The 27376-nt window shown below is 43.4% G+C and overlaps 1 protein-coding gene across 1 annotated transcript; it reads left to right on the forward strand.

Annotated features, from left to right (window-relative positions):
* Positions 1-4857: 4857 nt before the first annotated feature.
* On the forward strand, positions 4858-26182 carry cyp24a1 (cytochrome P450, family 24, subfamily A, polypeptide 1). The gene is made up of 11 exons (XM_070895014.1): positions 4858-5079; positions 5311-5501; positions 5927-6020; positions 7002-7098; positions 9280-9371; positions 10196-10307; positions 18115-18260; positions 21652-21818; positions 24706-24784; positions 25767-25964; positions 26072-26182. Exons 1-11 carry the CDS (start codon positions 4858-4860, stop codon positions 26180-26182), a joined length of 1509 nt encoding a protein of 502 aa, XP_070751115.1.
* Positions 26183-27376: the final 1194 nt, after the last annotated feature.

Raw genomic sequence — 27376 nt, forward strand, 5'->3', positions numbered from 1 at the left:
CCAAATGGGCATCTGTTGTCGATGAACAGTCCCTTGTGCGTGTTGATGCAGGTGAGGCCCTTCGAAGACTCCTCCAGCTCCTGTGTCATGTAGGCCGAAGTCAGGTCGAGCTTGGTGAACGTCTTGCCTCCTGCCAGCGTCGCAAATAGGTCGTCTGCCTTCGGTAGCGGGTATTGGTCCTGGAGCGAGAAACGATTAATAGTTACTTTATAATCAATGCAAATCCTGACCGTGCCATCACTTTTGATTACTGGAACAATCGGGCTGGCCCACTCACTGAATTCCACTGGGGAGATGATGCCCTCGTGTTGCAGCCTGTCCAGCTCGATTTCCACACTCTCCCTCATCATGTGAGGTACCGCTCGCACCTTGTGATGAATGGGTCGTGCCTCTGGGACCAAGTGGATCCGCACCTTAGCTCCAGAAAAGTTTCCAATGCCTGGCTCAAAAAGAGAAGGAAATTTGTTCAGAACCTTGGTACATGAGGCCTCATCGACATGTGATAGCGCTCGGATGTCATCCCAGTTCCAGCGGATTTTGCCCAGCCAGCTCCTTCCAAGCAGTGTGGGGCCATTGCCAGAGTGGTAGTTGGTGCACCGTGCCCTCGTAGATGACCTTGACCATGGCGCTGCCCAGGACAGTGATAAGCTCTTTGGTGTACGTTCTCAGTTTTGTGAGGATAGGGGTTAGGCTGGTCTAACTGCCTTGTTGCACCACAGTCTCTCAAACATCATTTTACTCATGATGGATTGGCTAGCGCCAATGTCCAGTTCCATGGCTACGGGTAAACCATTCAATTTTACATTTAGCATTATAGGTGGTCATTTTGTTAAATGTATGCACCCCATGTACTTCAGCATCTGCCTCCTCTCCCTGAGGCTCGCAATTGCTTTGATCCACCATGGACCGATCTTCCTCTGCCACGTGGTGGTTAGCAGGTTTTGCAGAGCTTGCAGCTTGTTTGCAAGCTCGTTGGAGGTGCCCCATTGTTCCACAGCTCTTGCAAACATACCCTTTGAAGCGGCATGAATAGGCTGAATGGAATGCTCCACAACACCAACAAGGTGTGACTTGCCTTGCATTCATCCTTTGTTGCCGACTCTGAGTCATCTGGGTCACCTGAGGCCTGCTGGCAGTTGCAGACTCATGTGTTCTGCCCTGTACATTTCTGCTCGCAAACACAGTTCCAGTTAATTTATGAACATTGCTAGCACTTGTATGCTGAGAGATTTATTTGGTGTTATCACTGATGGACATAAACGCCTGTGCTATTGCAATGGCCTTACTGAGGGTTGGTGTCTCTACCGTCAAAAGTTTTCGTAGGATGGTCTCGTGGCCAATGCCCAGTACAAAAAAATCTCTGAGCATTTGCTTCAGGTAACCATCAAACTCACATTGTCCTGCAAGTCGCCTTAGCTCGGCGATGTAGCTCGCCACTTCCTGACCTTCAGATCGCTGGCACGTGTCGAACCGGTACGTCGCCATCAGCACGCTCTCCCTCGGGTTAAGATGCTCCTGAACCAGTGTACACAGCTCCTCATATGACTTATCTGTGGGTTTCACTGGAGCCAGAAGATTCTTCATGAGGCTGTAGGTCGGTGCCCCGCAGACTGTGAGGAGGACCGCTCTCCTTTTTGCAGCGCTTCCTTCTCCATCCAGCTCGTTGGCTACAAAGTCCTGCTCTAGCCGTTCGACATAGGCTTCCCAGACCTCACCCTCCGAGAACTTCTCCAGGATGCCCACAGTTTGCTGCATCTTTGTGTTGGATTCGTATTCTCGTCACCAGTTATTGTGTTCCTAACACAGATGAGGCTGCACACAGCGAGGTTAAAGTAACAGTGACCTCAGTCTTTAATAATACACTCCAGAGTGAGGAACGGGCCTTAGGGGCTGGCTTAAATACAGTGCTCCCAAGGGATGCTGGGATCACTTGATACTTCAGGGGATGAGCCCCCCCCCCTGGTGGCGGAACATGGGAGTGCATGCTTTACAGATACACAACAGGTAACTTTAAATATCTATCTATATTCGAGCGAATAAGCATGTATAACAGATAGTAGTTATCAAAGCTAATCAAAAAGTTTGACAGATGATTTTTTTCATACTACAGATAGTTAATGTGTCACATAAATATTTTTATGTGTGATGCAGCTATACACAAGACTTTTCAATACATAGATTTGTTTTGTCAGCACCTCCCAAACCCATGACTCCTAATACCTAGAACGACATGGGCAGCAGGCGCATGGGAACACCATCCACATTCCCCTCCAAGTCACACACCATCCTGACTTGGAAATATATCGCTGTTTCCTCATCGTCGCTGGATCAAAATCCTGGAACTCCCTTCTTAACAGCACTATGGGAGTATGTTCATCACATGATTTACAGGTAGTTCAAAAAGATGGCTCACCACCACCTTCTCAAGGGCAATTAGGGATGGGCAATAAATACTGGCCTTGCCAGCAATGCCCACATTCCAAAATGAGTTTTTTAAATTTACAACCATTTGCAGAATGTGGTGCATCATATTTATATCTATCCAAATGAAACTGAACATACATATCCTTAAAGTTACTTGCTAAGTGTAATCCTGCAAATTAAAACAGATACATTTTTTTAATGAAATAAAGTATGACATGGTCATGGGAACTAACTACAGTATCAGTAGTTGCTGTATGTTGGAGGTGAAAGTTGTATCATGTAATAAATAGCACTCATTTATAAAGTATCTTGATTGATGAAGGTACAGTGGGATTAAAATTAGACCCTCTTTAATTATCTGATTCTAATGGAGTAAAAATTGTCCTTAAATGACCTGTAAAGTCCTTCCCCTCAATCCTTAAGGCGAAGACTCACTTAGCCCCAGCTGTATGGTGTCTACATGAGTGCTGCCTGGCCAGGTTATCTGTCCCATATACTACTGCCTTTGGGGGGATTGGGGGAGAAGAAAGCATACATTTCTGTTGTTATGATAAACTGATCATAGCAGTAGAAGCAAAGATGGGGAGAAAAAAAGAGTTGGGAGAAGCAGCCAAGGGGAAAAAAACAAAGGGTAAGGAAAAAAGGGAGACAAGGTAATCAAACATGTAAAAAAGCGTAAACCTGACTCATTTTGAAGAAAAGAATGTTCATTTGTATAGCACCTTTCACATCCCAGAGTGAAAGTCAATTATTAATATTTTGTGTAGGCAAATGCAGCAGCAACATGTACATAGCAAGTCTCAAAAACAGCAATGAAATAATTGACCAATTCATCAGTTTTGGTGGTGCTGATTGAGGGATAGATGACACCAACTCTGGGACAACTCCAACACTCTTCTTCGACTTGTGCCATGGAATCTTGTATATCCAACTCAGCAGCTTGATGAAGCTTTTGTTTAATGCCTCATCGAAAAGGCGGCATCTCCAATGATGCAGCATTCTGTCAGTGCTGCACTGAAGTGCCCGTCTAGTTTTAGTGGTCAAGTCCTGCAGTGGGGCTTGAACCCACAACATTCTTTTTTTTTTATTCGTTCATGGGATGTGGGTGTTGCTGGTAAGACCAGCATTTATTGCCCATCCCTAATTGCCCTCGAGAAGGTGATGGTGAACCACTGCAGTCCGTGTGGTGAAGGTACTCCCATAGTGACTTTGGCGAGGCAGTTTGCTACAACTGAATGGCTTGCTCGGCCATTTCAGAGAGCAGTTGAGAGTCAACCACATTGCTGTGGGTCTGGACTCACATATCGACCAGACCAGGTAAGGATGACAGATTTCCTTCCCTAAAAGACATTAGTGAATCAAATGGGTTTTAAAAACAATGATAGTTTCATGGGCTCCATTACTGATACGAGCATTTTAATTCCAGATTTATTTAATTCACAAAATTTAAATTCCCCCAGCTGCCGTGATGGGATTTGAACACATATCTCTGGATTACTAGTCCAGTAACATAACCACTATACGACCGGAACTTTTAACTCAAATATGAGAGTGCTACAACTGCGTCAAGCTAAAGTGACACTATTTTGATTTAAAATTAAACATATTTAGCTGTAACTCACATTGAAAAATAAACACACAGCTCCGTGTTTTAACTGGATTTACAACTATCATCGTGTTTTGGTCATAAATCGTTCTTCTCACATTGCCACAAAGCTGACAGCTGTGCAAATGATTCAATAAGTTAAGGCAGGGGGAATGGGGGAGAGACAGGCTGAGAAAGCTGGAGAAGTGGAGGGAAGGGGATATAACCCAGATCACTTCTCGGAATGCACGTGCTAACGAATTCAGGAGCGTAGCATTTGGAAAGACTGTACAATTTTGTATTGAAATGGGAATTTAAGATTTGTAAAACATTTGAAGGATGTGACATTCTGTCAGTCCCAAAGTTGTTCAGATTGGTTCCAGTTTAATTGATTAGTGATATTTTTATTTTTAATTTGCAGCAATTTGTTTGCATGATGTATTCTTTCATCCTAATTTGTGTTTACAAATATGCCATTCCGAAATGAGGTTTCCCGATCAGCTCTCTCAGTCTTGTGGAAATCTGAGCCGAATCGCAGTAGCCGGATGTTAATCTATGGAGGTTGCATTTTGAAGTTGCTGTCAGTCAGGTGAGAGCCAACTTGCAGTGACTGGCGTGATGTGATCCAGTTCATTCCCAGAATCGGCCCTGGCTCCCCGCGTGTTTGCACAACAAAAAAAACTGAATGGTGGGCTCGGCAGCCACACCAACCAGACGCGGTTTGTGATTGGCCAGGAGCTGGGAGCCACACAAGCGGCGGCATCTATATATTTGTTCAGAGAATAGCATTCCAGGTAGAACCGACAGGGCGGCTAATTTGTTGCCGCTGTTTACACTTGAGGCTAAAAATGCGATTTCAGGTGAAAAACGCCAGCTTGCTCCTGCAGTGCTGGAGAGAAGGGAGCAAGTTGCAGCTCAGCGTTCCGAACTCCACTGCTGGCAGTGCCCTCGAAAAAGCCCTGGCACCGAGTGGGCACAGTTCCCTCCCGGGCCCCACTAAGTGGCCTGTGGTGGGCAGCCTGCTGGAAATCATCAGGAGAGGAGGACTCCAAAAACAACACAAAACACTGGTAAACTCAAGGGCGCATTCCATCAATTCTAGCTTGAGCTATGGATTTGCAAAACGAATTTATCATTAGCGCTTTCAGAAAATAATACAATTAAAGTCGTAGCTCACCTTGTTTAAGGTATTTTTGAAACAAGAAATTGCAACTCGAAGGTTGACAGGACACATTTCACCGTTGACTCCCAAGTGATTATCCAATTTTTCCCCAACAATGTGTTGTTTTTTTTCCCCATAGGTCGAATTTCATAAGAAATTTGGGAAGATTTTTAAGATGAAGTTGGGGCCATTTGAATCCGTGCACATCGGGGCTCCGTGTCTCCTGGAAGCTCTCTTCCGCAAAGAAAGTCTCTACCCCCAGCGCCTGGAGATCAAACCGTGGAAAGCTTACCGAGACTACAGAGACGAGGCGTATGGACTACTCATTCTGTGAGTACAGGGGGCCACGCAGGCAAATTCCATATCAAAGAAGATGATTGCAATTAAAAATAATTCTTGAAAAATATTGACCTACAAATGATGATCCAATTCATTTTATAGAATGTATTTCATTGGGAAATTACAAATGACAGAAATGTGGAATTGGTGTAACTATTATTGCATTCATATTGTTGCAAACTATAAATATTGAACTGTGATCAGAACTGAGCAGTGGTATTATTGCAAGTATGAACAGTATGTTATAGCTAACCGCCATTAGCAAATTAGATCAACGTTTCAGACTGTAAGGGAAATATCTGCCAGGTTGAACCCACCGTGTGTATAAATCCCTGTGGCAAGCCGTGCGATCTGTGAACTAAACTTGAGTTCCCCCCCCCCCCCCCATCCCCCTTTTTTCGTTGTCTTGACTTCAGGGAAGGAAAGGACTGGCAAAGGGTGAGGAGCGTGTTTCAAAAAAAATTGATGATGCCAACAGAAGTAGTGAAACTGGATGGAAAAATCAACGCGGTAATCATACTTTCCTATCAGCACGGGTCATGCAGCTTTATATGCACATGTACACGGTGTTATATCACAGGGACATCGGATTTCGTTGCAATCTTCCATCCCGCTGACTCCAGTGAGCAAGTAAGACTCATAGCCCTGATCCAAATCCGCGCAAAACAGGCAGCAAGAGAGCTGTCCATTTCACATGGTTCTGCAATACTGTGCAGAAACACACACATTTAAAACAAGAGTTCCACTTTATAGTTGGATTTTTTTTGTATAGCACCCTTTAAAATATTGACACAGGAGAGTTTAACATCCCCTAGAGTGTATGTCAAAGCACAGCCTTGCAACCAACGTAAAGAGGTGTCCTTGTAATCAGAGTATTTCCCCTTGCCCCGTGACATTGGTGACTTCAGTGTTTGCTGAAGACTGATTGCTTCAGTATATCTAACTCCAACACCTAATCAATACCCAACTATGTTGGAACGGTAACATGCTTGGCAAACATGTTCAAAAATACAGCTAGACTTTGCCACAGCAATTTGATGATGGGAGATAGTATGGTTAAACATTCCGAAGAAATCAGCTTTCAACCAAGACCGTGGAAAAAGTAACTGAAATAAAAGTACGCGAAGGGTGAAATGAGCATGCTTAGTATTCATAGCTTTTTAGACAGTGGGTTTCAAAGATTTTTTGCATCGGGGACCGCCTACAAACATTGAAACATTCGGGGGAGGGTCCTTCTTCTAACTTGCAAAAGACAGTATCAGCTACCCAAAGAAAAACACAGCTGTAATTGTAGAAAATATGTTCTATTAGTGTACAGCGAGATAAATACAGTGCAGTAAATCGGCAAATATAGAAACATCCAGAAATCTAATGATCGGGTTGCCAGGAGCTCCTGGAATGCCCTACTGGAGATGGTACAATCCAGGAACCCCAGTCTGAAACCTGTGCTTTGAGATATTTGCTCACTTTGTTTTTCTGAATATTTCTCAGGTTCTAAAGGATTTCATGGGAAGAATGGAGAAGCTCTGTGATGAGACAGGCAAGATTGATGATTTATATCAGGAACTGAACAAATGGTCCTTTGAAAGTAAGTTCTTGTGATTAGTGTTATGCCAAAACATTCTTCGGTTAGTGAAGATAAATGAATACTGATGGAGTTGCAAATTGTCATTAGGAGATTTTTTTCACCAAGTTTTTGTTTCGATAATGCAGTTTAGAATAAAATCCAGTTTAAAAATTGGATTAAACCAATTGGGTTAAGATTATTTAATTATTTTAACTCAATTTTGTGGAAAGATGTCTCCTAATAAATTGCAGTTCTGTTACAGCAAACTAAAATAGCAATAACATTTCCATTGAAGTGTACACCCACTTTATTTAATCATTAGTATTGATGTAACCATTGTTGGCACTGAATGTTTTCTCATATATCAGTAGGAGGTTAAAAAGTTTGTTTATTTAAAGGTTTTCGTTCTAGTAGTGAGGGTGAGTTTGATGCAAGGGAAGCGGTGTGTACTCAGATTGCGGATTTTCACTCTTCAATTTTTACCCATCACGAAATAAGAACCGAGTGGTGAAGATCAGCTGCAGAAGCACACAAAGCACATTCACATACTGTGAAACCATGAATATATTTATAACAATGTGGTACCAAGAAGAACGTGTTTTAAATAAAATCCTCCCTCCATTTGTTAATGATTCCTTCCCCCAAGCCTGTTACATTCTCCATTCCCCAGAAGAGAGGATCTCCCAACCTCTGGGTTAAGTTACGAGAAGTGTTTACACAAATTATGGTTGTATTCCCTAGAATTTAGATGGTTAAGGGGTGATCTGATCGAAGTTTTCAGCATATTAAGGGGAACAGATAGGGTAGATAGAGAGAAACAATTTCTGTTGGTTGAGGATGTAAGGACTAGGGGGCATAGTCTAAAAATTAGAGCCAGACCTTTTAGGAGTAAAATTAAGAAACACTTCTACACACAAAGAGTGATAGAAGTTTGGAACTCTCTTCCGCGAAAGGCAATTGATGCTAGATCAATTATTAATTTTAAATCGGAGATTGATAGCTTTTTGTTAACCAAAGTATTAAGGGATATGGGACAAAGGCAGGTATATGGAGTTAGTTCACAGATCAGCCAAGATCTCATTGAATGACAGAACAGGCTCGAGGGGCTGAATGGCCTACTCCTGTTCCTATGTTCCCATGTTTTCTGCCTATACCACTCTGTAACCGACTAATTGTGAGATAACTGGTAGAAATCCAACCTTCCCTCTTTCTGATTGCCAAATTTCTGTGGGAAAGCTTTTGACCTCTGCTCTGTACTCCACCCCAAAGATCTTAGAAAAAGCATTCTATTAAAACAAGTACCTATGTGTCATAAAATGATTGGCACAATTTTTCAGACACTGCAGTGGCAAAATTGCCCTGCGCCCCGATTGGGGGCGGTAACCTGCTTGGGACAGGATTTCCTGTGCCTGGCGTAGAAGTCCTGCCCCAGCCGCTGAATTGGGCTTACCACCCCTCAAAGGAAGTGGAGCAGAATTGTGCGTGCTCCACTTTATTTAGGGGAGGTTTCAGCAGCGCTAACGTGGTGAGTTGTGCAGCCTACACAGATGCTCCTCGTAGTGCTGACATACTTCAATGCCCCTCCCCTTCGCTTAAAGGGGCGGGCCGCTTTGCAAGGCCTCTGATGGCCTCCGCTGGACCACCAGGGCAGCGTGCGACCGGGCCTGCAGCCCGGCACCCAAAACGGAGTGCCAGGCTGCACGATGGTGGCCCGGACCATGGAAAAAAAATAGGCTAGCCGACCTGAGAGTTGGCAAAAAAAACCTAAGATAGCGGCGCAGGGTGCTGATGACTTCCCCTTTAACTTTCGCCGCACGAGTGTATGTCGGCCAGCTTCACGACATGTGCAGCTGGTGCTGACACCCGCTCATGCCCCTGTTGCGTGGAGGCGTGCGGCACTGCCATGAAAGCACCTCCGTAAACTTCCGGGCAAATGTCTTGAGCCCTGTTAGCGCTCCCCGGAGCTGCTAACGGGCCTTGCAAAAAGTGGCAATTTCACCCCCTGCATCTTTGATTGTTTTACCATAAGCTGGAAACAATAGAATCTGAATTAAATATTTATTTGCAAACAATTATTTTTAGTTCTTTATTAAAGCATACAGATACTAAAGATGTAAAAAGTACAATGCAATGTAATATATTATATATATTGTGGTGTTTGGCAATTGCATTATGCACTTATAAATACCTTTCTAATTATAGCTATTTGCTTGGTGTTGTATGATAAAAGATTTGGCCTTCTGGAACAAAATGTGGGTGAAGAATCTTTGAACTTCATCCAGGCAATTAAAATTGTAAGTACACTGCAATAAATTATTTTAGTATAGCTCAGCAATTAGTTCTATGGTATACCAAAAAAGTTTGTTTGTATAAAGTGATCAAATTATAGAGTGTAATCAAATAAAATATTGAGATTATTGGATTAACATCCTACCAATATAACAAGTAGAATTTTCTGCAGCATCCTGTTTGATTATCAATTTAAAAGCAGGCTATCAATTACAAGTATGATAACAAAGGAAGAAATGATGAAAATCTAAATAAAACGTGTGGCAGAAGCAAAATATTGTGGATTCTGGAATCTGAGAAAAAAAACAGAAAAAGCTGGAAATCTCAGCGGGTCAGGCAGCATCTGTAGAGAGAAACAGAGTTAACGTTGTGTGGCAAGTTCTAGTGAAAGGTCCACCCTTGAAATATTTACCCATCTTTTCTCTGTATAGATCCTGATAAACCTTTTGTGTATTTCTAGTGTTCTCAGTTTTATTTTAAATTGCAAGAAATAATGAAGCAATAAAGGTTCATGTACACCCACCAAAATAAGTGGGATCTAAAAATGGCTGTAGACTAATGGACCAAATCTCTGTTAGCCTGATACATCTGACTCAGAAGAAAGTATATGACTAAACTGATTGCATTTTTCTTACTGAAAGAAGCATATTTTGCACACTTTTGACACAGATAAATAATGGATTTTAAAAGCAGGACTAACTGATTTAAATTACAGAACACAGCATAACACAATGAAGTGAAGCCAATTTCAATTTTTTAGAATGCATTTATTTCCCTGTATGTAATTTGCAAATGATCATACATTCTTTTTATCTCCGATATATCTTAGATGATGAATACATTTGGTAAAATGATGGTGACTCCAGTTGGGCTCCATAAAAGCTTTAATACCAAGACTTGGAAAGACCATACAGAAGCTTGGGACAATATATTCAAAACAGGTATATGCCTGATTAAAGGGTATATCGGTAATGTCAACTGTATCAGAGATAATATTCATGCAAAGGCTCTGAAAAACGAATGTTTCAGCCCTACAGATCCCGGAGTATATGTAATTCTTCAATTCTAAAATCTTTGAGCAGCTATGAATGCAAATCTTAACACAGATCGATGGGATGAAAATTCCTCTCTCTGCTCTCTCATGGGCATCTTCTTGCAGGCAACTTTGGGAAGTTTGAGGGTTCACATTCTGTGTGCTGGCAGCAGCATCATCATGATGATGATATGATGATGATGTTGCTGGCAAAAATTATTTCTGGCACAAAGTAGGTCTTGGTTTCCTCATTAATTCTCATTTAACAAACCAGTTACCAAGTGGTGCTTGTCCCAATCTTGTTTGAACTGCCGGGTTTCATGAATTGTGTGAAACCTGTCCACATGCAGTTAACAACAAGATGGAGGTTGAACATGATGCTTCCAGCCTCATTACAATATTTAAATTGACATTCCGCCTTCTGGGAGCAGGTTGGTCACCCGCCCTCCCGGCCCGCCTCTGTTAAAACCGGAATTAGGTGGGTTTGAGGCAGGATCAGGTTGGGAATCCCATTTTTAACAATTTAACTATCCTCACGCTCCAAACCCACCAGTTTTTTTTTAGGTTAATATTACCCCTAGTGACTAATTTATTGCGTGACTAGTCCGTAGAGAACATGATTTTTTAAACAGAAAACCAGAGAACATTATAAAACAGAACCAGGCCATTTAACCCATCAAGTTTTTCTCCACTTGTGCCACAGTCTAATCCCACCACACCCGCCAATGGGTATTTCGGTGCAGAAATGCCTGCATTTCCCTCTGCTTTAATGGCTCTCTGTTGATGGTGGAGGCCCTGCTGGAAGTCCGTCCTACATGGTTATTTGACCATGGAAGGGTCACTGATGGAAGCCCCACCCTGCTCCAAATCCAGTCCTATGCCTCTGGATATAAAACCAGATTCTAGTTGCCTTTTTATGGCTTAACCATCTCTCTTGCTCTTTTAATAACCTATACATCTACAAACCAAAACCACCTGCTCCTCTACACTATTTAAAATCTTAACATTTAGAATGTACATACTTCCCCTATTTTTACTTTCAAAATGTATTACTTACATTGAACTGCATCTGTGACCTATCTGCATTCCTGCTGGTCTTTCTATCTCCACCTTCAGTCTTTCAGCCATTGTTCCAATTGGCCATACCCTCCCTCCAATTTGATGTCATCAGTAAATTTCAATGTTGTTTCCCCCATTCCAAAATCTGGATTATTCATATATATATATATATATAAATATATATACACTAAATAAGCATGGCCCCGACACAAACTTCTGTGGAACATCACATTTTCCAGTCCTAGAAACTTAATTTTACGCCCACACTTTGATTTCTGCTATTCCAGCCATCTCTCGATCCATGTGACTACATTCCCCTTAATTTTATATGCCATTATCTTTGCCATAACTATTATGTGCTCCTTTATCAAATGCCTTTTGAAAATCCATATCGACTGCATTTCCTTTATCTTTCCTTTCTATTATTCCGTTTAAAAATTCTTTAAAAGTTGGTCAAGTTCAACATTCCCTTTTGACATTTCTGTTGGCTGGCCATGATTAACCCAAGTTTCACCATGTACACCGTACTTTTATCTTGCATTAAAGGCACAAATAGTTCACCAACAGCTGAAGCAAGACTAGCTGGTCTATAATTTCCTGTCTTATTTCTGTCTCTTTTCATTGAAAAAAATCTATTTACTTTATAGTTATTAAATAGTTTTTAAAAGTACAGTTACTGTTAGAAAATACCAACTGTTATCAAAGAACCAAGGTAGCAATTAATGTCTAATGTAATAACTATTTTACCTTACTGTATTTTGAGGATGCCATGTTCATTTTATTCAGTCCAAAAAGAGAGATTTTAGTCACTTTTTAGATCATGTGATTGAATGATGAACCTGATGCCATTTCACTGGAATGGCATGCACTAGGATCAGTCATCAGATGTGCACTAGTAAACTGAATGACCTGGAACAGGGTATTGGAGCCAAGTGTTTATAACAGTCTAAGGTTAACATGAGGCATTGGATGGGGTCACTGAACTGACAGGGATATGCAGTTCTTGCTGCGCACATAGCTTATTCATTCCAGGCACTATTGACTGACACACCCACTTTCCCATTTCAGTAGTGAAAACAGCTGAAGTAGATTAGCAAAGATAAAGCACTTTCAACATGACTTGTGGGCGTAGTAACAGATATTAACCCTTCAAAGCACATTTATTTTGCTTTCTAAGTGAACAGCCAGGAGTGGTCATGTTCCTTGCCTACATTTCTTTTATATATATTCTGTAACAATGGTATGACAGATTTATTTTATTTATAACTTTAATTTCTGAAACAACCAATCTGCTAAGGGCCAATAGCACATATGCCAACCTATAAAACTTGCAAAATCTAGTTTCAAAATAGCACCCAACATAGCCCCCAAAAAGCTGATACCTCAAGAATGGCCCTGATTATAAGCCATGACATGTGAAAACTAGTAGTTGCATGGGCTTCATACCCTAAGCAGCAGCCTACACAACATTCTTTCACTTGTGTTGGAGGAATAAAACATAAGCACATGAAAACCTGAAGAATAAATCAAAATATTGAAGGCACAGAATTGATGCTGATAAACTCGGGGGAAAGGATCCATGTTCCTCTCAATTTTTAATTTGTTTTATATTAAAAATGCTGCATTATGGCTAATGTGAAGCCCTTTTATATTTCACAATTAATAGATTTTAAATCAAAAAATAAAAATAAAGTGATATTTAGATTTTCAACACACCAACCAGACCATCACTTCCCCAAAAGTTCTCTCAATAGTCACATTCCCACATCCAAGTCCCCTTTGCCTCAATTCACAGAGTTCTGTACCCCATCACACTCATCATCCTTTCATAGACACACTCTCTCCTCTTCCAACCTTCTCCATCTCCCCTCTCAATTCAACATCACACTCTTCTCCGCCCCCACCCCACAGTTCAAACTGGCACTTTTCCCCATTAATGCTAACAATTCCTTTCCCCACTCTCCATAGCTAATATTGGCACTCTCCCTCCTCCCCGCCCCAAAGAGTTGCCCCAGCTTTTGCACCTTCCCTCCCTGCTTATTGCCACCTATATTCCCTGCTCCTACTGTGTCTAGCCACTAATGGATCAGACTGCTCACCACTACTTCTGCTGTTAATGGCAGTAATTCTGGCAGCTCTATGGGCCCATGTTTCGAGCCCTGCCTAGAACGGCACAGTCCCGACCTGGACGCCCGTTTTTCACGCCACAAAGTGCGCCTAAAAAAAACTTCCAGATTCTCCACCTCCCTGCAGGTCCTCTGGCCCTCGGCGCAGCGCAGCACGAGCTGTAGGGGGCAGAGCCAGGTCCCTGCGCTGAAAACAGTGCCGGGACCTCTGCACATGCATGCTACAGTGGGCGCGCATGTGCAGTAGCTCCAGGCGCCCAAAACTGTGTGGGAGGGGCGAAGCACGCAGCCCCTAGCCCTGGCCGAATGGCAGCACTGGGGCTGCGTGAATAAGGCTCCTCCCATGGCCAGCTCCTGCTTCTTCCCGACCCGACTTGACTCCCGCTTCCCGCCTCTGGACCGGACCGGACCCGACACCGACCTGACTCCCGCTTCCCCTCCGTCCCCGGACCGGACCCAACACCGACCTGACTCCCGCTTCCCCCCCCCCCCCCCGCCCCCGCCTCCGGACCGGACCCGACACCGACCCCGGCCCGACTCCCGCTCCCCCCCCTCCACGCCCCCGGACTGGATCCGACCTGACCTCCCTCTCCTCCCTCCCCCCGACCCAAACCGAACCGACCTCCCACCCACCACCCCCCGACCCAACCCAACGCCACCTACCTGTAAATCTGGTGCTGGGGACGGGCCCTGCCCGAAGTCTCGGGCCCGGCCTGTTCAGCCTCCCTCCTCGTTCTCCTTTCCCCCCCCCCCCAATCTCCTTAATCTCCTTCCCCCCCAATCGCCTTCCCCCCACTCATCTCCTTCCTCCCACCCTATCTCCTTCCTCCCCCCATCTCCTCCCTTCCCCCTCCATCTCCTTCCCCCCCCATCTCCTTCCCCCCCATCTCCTTCCCCCCCGCATCTCCTTTCCCCCCATCTCCTTTCCCCCCCATCTCCTTTCTCCCCCCATCTCCTTCCTTCCCCCATCTCCTTTCTCCCCCTTCTCTCCTTTATCCCCTTCTCCCCCCTCCCCCCTCCCTCCCCCTTCTCCCCCATCCCTCCCCCTTCCCTCCCTCTGCTGCCCCCCTCTCTCCCTCTACCCCCCTCCGCCCCCTCCCCTCGCTGTCAGAAACACAGACACTGACAGACAGAGAATGAGAGACACACACAGACAGACAGAGAGATAGAGACACTGACAGAGACACACTGGGGGAGGGGGGGGCATCCCAGCATGCTGTTGGAGGGTTCCCGGTGCTGCAGTCGGTAAGTAGAAAATGTTTTATTTATTGATTTTTTGAAAAAAAATGATTTATTAATTTTTTTTGATTGATTTATTGGTTGATTTATTGATGTATTTATCATTTATTATTGATGATGGCTCTTTATTTGTAAAACTGAAGTGTTTAATGTTTGTAAACTTCCCTTTAAACCCCCCCACCCCCCCATTCCCTACGCCTGATTTGTAACCTACGCCTGATTTTCTAAAGTGTAGACAAGGTTTTTTCGAGCATACAAAAATCTTCACTTACTCCATTCTAAGTTAGTTTGGAGTAAGTTTTCACTGCCGAAACTTTGAAAACAGGCGTAAGTGGCCGGACACGCCCCCTTTTGAAAAAAAAATTCTGTTCCAAAGTGAAACTGTTCTAACTGACTAAAACTGGAGCAAACTAAATGACGAGAATTCCGATTTCTAAGATACTCCGTTCTACACCAGTTGCTCCTAAAAATCAGGAGCAAATCATGTGGAAACTTGGGGCCAATAATGCAGGTGGCAACTCCTGTTATTGCAGGAGTTTCCACTTACAGTGTGAAAGTTGATCTGTCCCAAGTCCGCTCCAAAAGAGCCAATTTGGAGTGAGAAAATGTATTCTATTTTGTGCCTCCTAGTTATGGCACAGTCACAAGGTGGTGAATGTTAGCGGCCTAGGGTGGAACAACAGCCTTCCCTCCCTGTGCGATAGTGTTAGCCTTTAATCAGTGCCTCCCCTTGGGGCAATTGAAATCAGTAAGTCAGTATATGGAGATTGGATCCTATCACCTGTGCAACATAGCTACATTGAATTTACAGCACAGAAACAGGCCACTTGGCCCAACAGTTCTATTCCGGTCTTTATGCTCCACCCAAGCCTCCTCCCACCGTACTTCATCTAACCCTATCAACATATCCTTCCATTCATTTTCCCCTCACATATTTATCTAGCTTCCTCTTAAATGCATCTATGCTGTCCGCTTCAACTACTCCATGTAGTAGCGAGTTCCACATTCTAACCATACTTGAGTATAAGGAAGTTGCTCTTGAATTCCTTATTGTATTTATCGGTGACTATCTTATATTTATGACCCTTAGTTTTGGACTCTCCCACAGCTGTATCACAAACTGTTTTTTTCAAGGCATTTATTTGTTCAGATGATTATTTATCAAACAGAATCAAAAAGGTTGATTGTTTGAGTGAAACAGTTCAAACTCAATCTTGTTTTTCAGCTCTAGCAGATGTTAAACAGTTAGCAAGATCAGGAAGGCAAAAAAGCAATATACCCGTACCAAGAAACAGAATAAATACAGTTTTTACGTCACTCACACGAATCGTCTGAATCCAAATGGATTACTGAAAAGTTTGAATTCTTGTAACCCAGTTTATAAATAATAATGATTTAATAAAATTACCATTCTGTTTTTCGAAGACCATTAATCAATGACATTGTCTCAGAGTACTTAAGGAAGTGGCCCTCGAAATAGTGGATGCATTGGTGATCATTTTCCAACAGTCTATCGATTCTGGATCAGTTCCTATGGACTGGAGGGTAGCTAATGTAACACCACTTTTTAAAAAAGGAGGGAGAGAGAAAACGGGTAATTATAGACCGGTTAGCCTGACATCAGTAGTAGGGAAAATGTTGGAATCAATCATTAAGGATGAGATAGCAGTGCATTTGGAAAGCAGTGACTGGATCAGTCCAAGTCAGCATGGATTTATGAAAGGGAAATCATGCTTGACGAATCTTCTGGAATTTTTTGAGGATGTAACTAGCAGAGTGGACAAGGGAGAACCAGTGGATGTGGTGTATTTGGACTTTCAAAAGGCTTTTGACAATGTCCCGCACAAGAGATTGGTGTGCAAAATCAAAGCGCATGGTATTGGGGGTAATGTACTGACGTGGATAGAGAACTGGTTGGCAGACAGGAAGCAGAGAGTCAGGATAAACGGGTCCTTTTCAGAATGGCAGGCAGTGACTAATGGAGTGCCACAGGGCTCAGTGCTGGGACCACAGCTCTTTACAATATACATTAACGATTTGGATGAAGGAATTGAGTGCAATATCTCCAAGTTTGCAAATGACACTAAACTGGTGGTGGTGTGAGCTGTGAGGGGGATGCTAAGAGGCTGCAGGGTGACTTGGACAGGTTAGGTGAGTGGGCAAATGCATGGCAGATGCAGTATAATGTGGATAAATGTGAGGTTATCCATTTTGGGGGCAAAAACACGAAGGCAGAATATTATCTGAATGGTGGCAGATTAGGAAAAGGGGAGGTGCAATGAGACCTGGGTGTCATGGTTCATCAATCATTGAAGGTTGGCATGCAGGTACAACAGGCGGTGAAGAAGGCAAACGGTATGTTGGCCTTCATAGCTAGCGGATTTGAGTATAGGAGCAGGGAGGCATTACTGCAGTTGTACAGGGCCTTAGTGAGGCCTCACGTGGAATATTGTGTTCGGTTTTGGTCTCCTAATCTTGGGAAGGACGTTCTTGCTATTGAGGGAGTGCAGCGAGGGTTCACCAGACTAATTCCAGGGATGGCTGGACTGTCATATGAGGAGAGACTGGATCAACTGGGCCTTTATTCACTGGAGTTTAGAAGGATGAGAGGCGGGAAGAATGTTCCCGATGTTGGGGAGGTCCAGAACCAGGGGACATAGACTTAGGATAAGAGGTCGGCCATTTAGGACTGAGATGAGGAGAAACTTCTTCACTCAGAGAGTTGTTAACCTGTGGAATTCCCTGCCGCAGAGAGTTGTTGATGCCAGTTGATTGGATATATTCAAGAAGGAGTTAGATATGGCCCTTACGGCTTCGGGGATTAAGGGGTATGGAGAGAAAGCAGGAAAGGGGTACTAAAAGGGAATGATCAGCCATGATCTTATTGAATGGCGGTGCAGGCTCGAAGGGCTGAATGGCCTACTCCGGCACCTATTTTCTATATTTCTATGTTTCTATGTTTATATTAGTTATTTATTCACCATCACGCATGAAAATAATTAAATTGCATAACAAAGCATCAACTTTAAAAAAAATCTCCATTGAGTAACATTCAAGCACAGATAAATGTATTTGAATAAGCCTATTTTTATAATTGACCTCACCAGGAAAATATCTCAACTGAAAAGAAAAGAGTTTAGGATCTCTCAAGGATAGTCCCATGAAGAATTTGATGGTTTCCAGAAATATTTTTTCCCAGTAACTGGAAGCAACTTTTAAGTGATCTTAATTTGTATATTTAGCTACCTTGTGTATTTATAATTTAAGCTGTTTTTGTGCACATTGTTACAGCAAAATGCCACATTGATGGAAGACTGAACAGACACTCATCCTGTCCAGCCAATGACTTTCTCTCAGAAATCTACAATGGCAGTGAACTATCGAGGAAAGAGCTGTATGCTGCTATCACGGAGCTCCAGATTGGAGGAGTAGAAACGGTAATATTCTGACTGAAATCCATATGCTGCTGTTGAGAATGATTGAAAGGTGCAGTTCATAGCTAAATTGAGAGAACGCACTTAGTGTTACAAACTTAGTTACTAAGGGCCCGAGTTTGGTGAAAGCTAAGTTCCGCCCAAAGGACCGTTAAGATCCTGACGGTACTTTGGGCGGAAGTTTCATGAAAAAATGTGGGGGAAACTGCCCGGCAACAAAAATGGGCCTTGCATGCCTATTCTGGGTGGCAGCAGGCGGTAGGTCCCATTCTGGGCGGCAAATGCCATCCTCGGCAAATTACTGCTGAGGATAGAGTCGGGCCCAGGGAGGGGGGGGAACGGGGAAATTAAAACATTTTCAAAACAAAAAAAAACAAAACCCACCAGAAATCTTTCAGAGGACCCCCATCGACCTAAATCCCTGCAAAATAAATAAAGAAAAGAAGTGCACTAACCTTTTTTCACAGGCCTTTATACTCACCGTTCAGGTAAGACCTGCCTCCACGCGGTGGTCTCTTCTGCTGCTGGAGCAGAGGACTGCCTGGACCAAACTGGCAACTCAGCGGGCGAGAGGACTTTTGTGGGTGTTGCACGCCGGTGCACACCAGCGGATGGTCCCCAGCGGTCTCTCCCCGCCGGCATGAGGACCTGACCAAACTTGCTCGGACGGGAGAGTGCCCAAAAACCATCGAGACCGCCGAGAAAACTCAGCGGCAGCTGGCGGTAAATCGACCAAACTCGGGCCTTAAGTGTCAGCTTGGCTCAGTGGTAGCACTCTCGCCTTGGAGTCGGAACATTGTGGTTTCAGGCTCTTTTGTAAGACTTGGAACACATGACCTAGGCTGACAGTTTGATGCTAAGAGAATGCTACATAGTTAAAGGCGATGGGGGCAATTGTTGCCTTGAGTGGACATTGAACAGGCATTGGGTGGTTCGATCAGCAGTCCATTTTCATGGTCAGAACATGGTGAGGGGAGAGTATAGGAAAGCCGGCAGCTCCTCCATGGAGCTGAGCCGACGGAACATTGTTATGGGGGAGTGGGCAATCTCTGTGCGGGACGGGGTGCACGGAGGGACTGGCACTGGGCAGGACGATTTTTGTGGTGCCAGAGGAGCATTCATGTACCACAAAAAACATTTAACAAACTTACCTTTAGTGTTTCTGAAGTGACTCTCAATGGTTGTGTTAAGGACCACTGGTTAGGCCTCTGAACACCCAATTCCACTGGGCAGAGCACATTCCACACAATGAAAGACTAGCATAAACGCATTTTACGTCTCCAATTTAAATATTTTAATGAATCTCCGGCCTGTTTCTGTCAGGAGTGCTGGCCACCTAAAGCGAGGCCCTTTCGAAAATTACAATGGGCTCACCTTGGGCAGGCAGCAATGAGCAGTAAGTTTCTTTTTCAAATTTTTCTCTTGCGACTACTCCATTTACGCTGAAAAACGGGTCAGTAGTGAGAAAAAATTTCCCCCATGTCTGTCGGTAAGTTGTTTAACTGAGACCACATCAGGTGGACGTAAAAGCTCCCATGACATTTTTCAGAGTTCTCCCAGTATCCTATCCAACATTTACCCCTCAACTAACAACAACTTGTATTTATATAGCGCCTTTAACGTAGTGAAACGTCCCAAGGTGCTTCACAGAAGTATGAGATAAAAAGTTTGACACTGAGCCGCATAAGGAGAAATCAGGGCAGGTGACCAAAAGTTTGGTTAAAGAGATAGGTTTTAAGGAACGTCTTGAAGGAGGAAAGAGAGGTTTAGGCAGGGAGTTCCCGAGCTTAGGGCTTAGGCAACAGAAGGCACTGCCACCAATGGTTGAGCGATTATAATCAGGGATGCTCAAGAGGGAAGAATTAGAGGAGTGCAGTTATCTCGGGAGGTTGTGGGGCTGAAGGAGATTACAGAGATAGGGAGGGTCGAGGCCATGGAGAGATTTGAAAACAAAGATGAGAATTTTGAAATCAAGGCATTGCTTAACTGGGAGCCAATGCAGGTCAGCGAGCACAGGGGTGATGGGTGAGCAGGATAACGGCCATCGAAAGAAATGAACTGGCTAGTTATCTCGATTCTGTTCTCAGTGTGCAAAATGTCTGCTTTGTTTGCTTAAATAACAACAGTGAATGTGCTTCAAAAGTAATTTGTTGGTTGTAACATGCTTTAGGACATCCTGAAGACAGGAAAGATATATAAATGCGAGGTCTTTCTCTACAATATTTACTGAACAGTTTACTTCTGCTACCGAACAAAAGTTGGAAACATTACAGTGCCTGTGTTCCTATATCATGTTCTGTCAGTTCCGATATCATTAACTGTTCTATTATCCTCTTACCTAAATCTATATTGTTCCTAGGCACAGTAAAACAATATTATAAAGTGAATATGAATATTATTTTAAAATACTATTCACTATTTCTTATGAGGAATAACATAGCTGTCCGTAAGTTAAGTGTATATTTGATCTCAATTTTCTGTTGTCATCAATAAACTCTTGTGCTTCATGATAGTATTAGAACTGCTTGATTGATTGAATTGCTGTTGTCTTATACTTCTCTACTCGACATCTATCATCATAAGTATGTCTGTTTACATGAGAACTGCAATTTCTGACAGTTGAAACTGTTGTTTAAATGTTTAAGGTATTTTTGTGTTGGTGTTCAAAGGGAACTTGTTACCTAGTGTCTGTATGAACAAGAGTGCTAGGAATAGATGGTAAAAATGTATCCTTTGTTTCAAAAAAATCACTTGTTTGACTGCTAGTTTTTTATATATATATATCGTAACAATCTGTGAAATATTAAACAGCATTTTTTGGATGTTTGCATTGTCTTGTAGCTTGAAATGAAACTGAAGACAACTGCAATCAGCCTAATTTCTCGGAGCCACAGTATTTCCACTCCTGTGGGCCTTTCCATCATTATGAAATTAACTCTGTGAACCAACAAAAGATCTCTGATTAAGGTGGTAGATTAGTACGTTGCAAAGGGCTAGACCAACCAGATGCTAGGCGTCTGATTTCAATATAGGGTACCTCTCAGTGGAGGAAGTAAATTAATAAAACTGGTATTTTAAAAATGATAAAAATTTTTAAATTGAAGCTTTAGAGATAAGTTTGAAATAGAGCTCCTTTAGATTTCATAGGTTTGCAGGATTTCCCCCAAGTTTTCCATCAATCCATTTTTAACCATTATATTTTGAGAAGAAATAAATTACAAAGTGCCTCTCACATACGGTTATATATTGACTCTACATTAGCTGAGTCATGTATTTAAAATAAAGAAGCAGCTCATAATAAATGCTGTAAATCGTAACAGTTAATTAAGCATAGACAATCAAATGAAAACTCTGGAAAAAGCACATTAACACTTTCTGCTATCTTATATTACAGACTGCTAACAGTTTGCTTTGGGCTATCTTTAATCTATCTCGAAATCCCAAAGTGCAAGACAAACTTAATGAGGAAATACTGCGTGTGCTGTCTAAAAACCAGGCCCCAACTGCAGAAGACATTAAGAAAATGCCCTACCTGAAGGCTTGCCTGAAGGAGTCTATGAGGTTTGTTTGACCAGATTTTTTTCATTCTTTATATGTGTGTTTTTGTATTTGATTCTTTTGTGCTTCATGTTGAAATTTTCAACGCCACAATATTTTTTGTTTTATGTGTGTCATGTACTTAATCCCAGTCAAAAGTAGGCAGCTGCTCACAACCAGAAGTACACCAGAGCAGCTTTCCTCGATCTAGCAAGCAGTCAACACCTTGAGGTGGAAATTCGGTCGCAGCTCTGTTGCGGCGTTAACCCGGACGGGGCGGTAAATTTTGCGCCGGCAAATGGTTTGCGAGTGCCGCCGCAAAATTCATCAGCTGTGCCCGGAGTTTGGAGTGGGGCGCAAAGGGAGGTGTTGCACACGTTTAGGGCACTAGGCTGGCTGAGCGAATGAAATTCCCGATCGAAACTGCTGGTCTTTCAGCACCGAGAGAGGTTTCTGTGGGAAAAAAAATCTGAAAAAAACCCACCAAAAACATTTCCAATACATTACTGACGCCACAACAACATAAATTGCAAAAATAAAAATCAATCAGACTTACCTCTGGTCCACATTCCTTCCCTCACTGCGGCCAGTACAGCTCGAATCGCCAGCTTTCACAGGTCCCCCTAGGGGGCGTTGCGGGGCGCTACGGGTTGGGCAAGTTTCAAATTGCAAGCCGGTGTCGCAAACATGGATGTTGCACACCAGCTCGCCTCTCCCGGGCGGTACTGCTACAAGCCTCCTAAAACCGGCACCAGGGCGCTGGAAGCTGGCTGCTCACCTGGAAGTGCTATCCATCACCATTGCCATCCTTCCGGAGCGTTAACAGGGGCAGCAAAAATCCAAAAATCCAGCCCCGAGACTTTGTAACTTGGCCAAGATTGGGAACTTGTACAGAATTTTAAAAGCAAACAATTCTATAATGCATCCTACCATTCTATAACATGCACAATAAATTGCCCCAGTGAATTACAGTGGAACTGGTAGGCTTTTAGTTTATAACTTACGTATCATTTTGAGAATTATATATGAATTGGTAATATTATCTGGTAACGTGTACCTGATTCTGTTCTGTACTGTTTTACCAAATTAGGAACTGAAATACTGGGCCCAAGTTTCCACACGAAAACAAACGGGCGCCCCTCCGAGCTGGGCGGCAGTTTTTCGCGCCTAAAACGGCGCCTAAAAAAAAACTCGCGATTCTCGAGCGCTTTGCAGCTCCTTGTCTGCCTGGCGCGGCGCCCGGGGGGGGCGGAGCCTACACTCACGCCGATTTTGTAAGTGGGAGGGGGAGGGTACTATTTAAATTAGTTTTTTTTCCTGCCGGCAACGCTGCGCGTGCGCGTTGGAGCGTTCGCGCACGCACAGTGTGAAAAAAACATTGGCACTCGGACATTTTTGTAGTTCTTTGTAGCTGTTTAGTTTTTGAACATTTTTTTATAAAAGTACATTGCCATCAGCACATCAGCACTGAGGCTTCTTGTAGCAGTGAGAAGGGTGCAGGAAGCCTCAGAAAGTTGAGCCAGCCGTTTCCCGACGACCTCCCCCTTTTGCCGTGGGGAAGTGGCTCCTCAATTTTTGAGGCTTCCTGCAGCCTTCTCTCTTTCCCCCCCCCCTCCCGCGTTCGGTCGGCTCCCTCCCTCCCCCCCCTCCCCCCCCCGCGTTCGGTCGGCTCCCTCCCTTCCCCCCCCACCCCGCGTTCGGTCGGCTCCCTTCCCTCCCCCCCTCCACGTTCGGTTGGCTCCCCCCCCCCCCCACTTTCGGTCGGCTCTCTCCCCCCCCCCGCGTTCGGTCGGCTCTCTCCCTCCCGCGTTCGGTCGGCTTCCCCCACCACCCCCCTGCGTTCGATCGGCTCCCCACCCCCCCCCCCCGCGTTCGGTCGGCTCCCCCACCCCCCCACGTTCGGTCGGCTCTCTCCCTCCTGCGTTCGGTCGGCTCCCTTCCCTCCCCCCCCCCCCCCCCTGCGTTCGGTCGGCTCTCTCCCTCCCGCGTTCGGTCGGCTCCCCCCACCCCCACCCCGCGTTCGGTCGGCTCCCCCCCCACCCCGCGTTCAGTCGGCTCCCCCCCCCTGCGTTCGGTCGGCTCCCTCCTCCCCTCCCTCCCGCCCGCGTTCGGTAACGGCTGCCTCGTTTTGTGACGCTTGCTGCAGCATTCTTCCTGGCTGAAGCACTTTCACACAGGTAGGAAGATGGTTTATTTAATCTTTTCTTTGCTTATAAATGTTTATTCAGGTTGGATTTATTTGTATAATAATTGTATAAGTATAAATAAGGATTTATTGTAGAATTTAATGAGTTCCCCTCCGCCCCCCCCCCCCACCTCGTTCTGGACGCCTGATTTGTAACCTGCGCCTGATTTTTTAATGTGTAGAACAGATTTTTTTAGTTCTACAAAAATCTTCACTTGCTCGATTCTACTTTAGTTTGGAGTACATTTTCACTGTGGAAACTTTCAAATCAGGCGTCAGTGGCCGGACACGCCCCCTTTTGAAGAAAAAATTCTGTTCCAAACTAGAACTGTTCTACCTGACTCGAACTGCAGAAAAAAAAATGTGGAGAATTGCGATTTCTAAGATAGTCCATTCTCCACCAGTTGCTCCTAAAAAATCAGGCGCAAATCATGTGGAAACTTGGGCCCACTGTTTTACCTATATTATTGTACTTTCTGTTGTAATCATTTATATTCATTTTTTCTCAGAACTATTAAATACACAGAATATCTTCCATATACTTAGCCATTGCCCATGCCTTTTTATCCTATGTAATCTTAATTATTATTTCAATTAATGTAGCACATGAATTGACAATTACCAGGGGCTTTTACATTTTTACAGAGAATATTGCAATCTTGGTAAATATACAGATGTAACTAAACGCTTCAATAAAATGATCACTGATGCCAAATATCTGTTTAGGATTACTCCATCTGTGCCCTTTACAAGTCGGACCCTGGATGAAGAAACTGTTCTCGGTGACTATTTGCTACCTAAGGGAGTAAGTATCAAGCACTTTCCAGATACAAACCAAAAACAGCTTCATTTTGTTGTTATCTCATTGACATCTTGAATTATTTCTTGTCCCATATGTTTAAGGAACTTTCATATTATAGGAAATGACAAAATATAGAACCTTATCACATCTCAGAAACACATATGCAATGAATTAAGTTTGAAGGACAGTGAATGTTACATGGGCATAACATAGCAGCTATTTCGCACACAGTCGTGTCCTACAAACAGCAGTAAAATTCATTACCGATTAATCTGTTTTTGGTGTAGCTGGTTAAGGGATAAATGTTGGCCATGACACGAAAAGAACTACCTGCCCTTCTTTGAATAGCAGTATTGGATTTTTAGCATCCACCTGAACCAGGAGAATAGGCAGAAGGGGTCCTAGTTTTAATGTCTCATCCATCAGATGGCCATCTCAGGCTGAACAGCTCCCTTTCAGTGAAACACTGAACTGCCTAGATTATATGTTCAAGTGAACTCACAAACAACCGATTCTGAATTGAGAGTGGTGACAATTGTCACTTAACAACTATTGGTTTAAATACTGTTTTGATAGGCTACCTACTTGAGTCATGACAACAACTAATGTTAAATCATCAAATTGTAGCCATGTCATCATTTATAGTGTTTTAAGAATGCAATCATATTAAGCATGTAACCATGTCTAAAACAGGCAGAAAGACAGCCGTAAACACAAAGAATTAGAGAATGGAAGGTAAGCAGAGAGACAGTCACATGAAGAGAAAAAGACCACAAATGTTCTTTTTATTTGTCCATGAACAATACCACTGAAGATCAGCTAGCTATATATAAAAATGTAAAAGAGTTAATTGTTTATGTCATGGAAGTGTGAGTCTTGTTTAAACAACATGGGCAAAAAAAATAAAAGTTTAATCCTTGCATTTTCAGAATGATTACATTTTTATACGAAATATAAGAGGAAAGTGCCTGTTTTTTTCTTGCAGACTATTTTAATGATAAACAATCATGCGATAGGGTGGAATGAAGAATATTTTGATGAGGGAATGCAGTTTAAACCTGAGCGCTGGCTGCAGGGCAAGCACACAATCAATCCCTTTGCACATGTGCCGTTTGGCGTTGGGAAAAGGATGTGCATCGGCCGGCGACTGGCTGAGCTACAACTGCAGTTGGCCCTTTGCTGGGTAAGTCATATGTGTTGGGTATCGTCATTTCTACGCCAGCTTTGTTTAAATGCAACAATTAGCCAGAGTCACAGCCTTTTCTAACTTGGGAGTTTTTTTCATTGCAGCTGGTGCCAAGGTACAAAATAGTGGCTACCGACGAAGATGTTGTGGAAACATTGCATTCTGGGACAATGGTGCCCAATCGTGAGATCCCAGTAGCATTCCACAGACGTTAAGGTACAACACAGCATTCGTAACAGTTTTATACATTTTTAGGCATCCATGATTTCGAACACCTAACATCCCGTTATGTGGCTTAGTGTCAAATTTTTTATGATGATCCCCTCGGGATGTTTTTACTAGGTTATAGGCGCTATATGAGTGCAAGTTTCTGCGGTTGTTGAACCTGCCAGATCTTCACTCCATTTGTGATCAGTCATGATCTCACTGAATGGCAGAACTGGCTCGAAGGGCTGATTGGCCTACTCCTGGTCCTATGGTCCTATGTTCTACAAAGGGCAGGTGATCTGCTCTGCCAGGTTACTGTCCAGGTGGCAAAATTGAAAATGCCCCCGTTGTGTGTGGAATGGCAGGGGAAAAGCAACATGGTGGCATTCCGAGGAACAGTGTCTCAGTGCACTGCCACACAAACTCAAAATGCAACTCTCCCTATAAAACAATTCTTTTTATTAAAAGTTCTAAAGTGCTATTGTTAAATAACTTTGTTAGTAGCACTACGTACTTAATAGAAGAGCAGTGATTGATTCCAAAGATTGTGTAAACTTGTTTATTATTCAATATTACGGAAGCAGCTGTCACCGGGCAGCATTGATGGAGCCGGTTTTGCACTCTGCCTTTGGGTATGTAGAGTATATAGCTTGGTGTAGCCAAGAGGAATGGAGGAACAGGTAAAGGGAGTTTACCTTCATTAAAAAAAGTACTGCAAAAAGAACATTATGTCTTAGTATAACAAATTACCATAGTTAGTATTATGTTCATTTCGCAATCTGTTATTGGTATAGTTGTTGCATCAGATAATACACTTCATTCTTTTCAGGAGCACCATGATTCTTCGAAAGCACAGCCCAGCCTACACTTTTGTTAACCTCAGCATTTTGCAATCAGTCAAAGAGGCCCCGCAAGGCCAAAGGAATGTTGTGGGAATGGAAGGATTACAACACATTCACTGACCCACAAAGGATTACTGCTTTTCCAACCCTATGGCTGGTCTGATAAGAAATTGAGTAATGCAACAAGTTATTCTGTCAGACCGATTCACTGTGCAATGTCCCTTGCTAGTGAATGGTAAAGCAATAGAATGTGACATTTGATACTTAATATACTGTAAAGTTAAGATGTAATTTATGACTGGTTGTAATGCCACTTTCCCAAAAGATGTAAGATGTCGCCCTAAAAGTCCATGGCTGTTC

The sequence above is a fragment of the Pristiophorus japonicus genome, chromosome 12, assembly GCF_044704955.1.
Source record: "Pristiophorus japonicus isolate sPriJap1 chromosome 12, sPriJap1.hap1, whole genome shotgun sequence".
Lineage (NCBI taxonomy): Eukaryota > Metazoa > Chordata > Chondrichthyes > Pristiophoridae > Pristiophorus > Pristiophorus japonicus.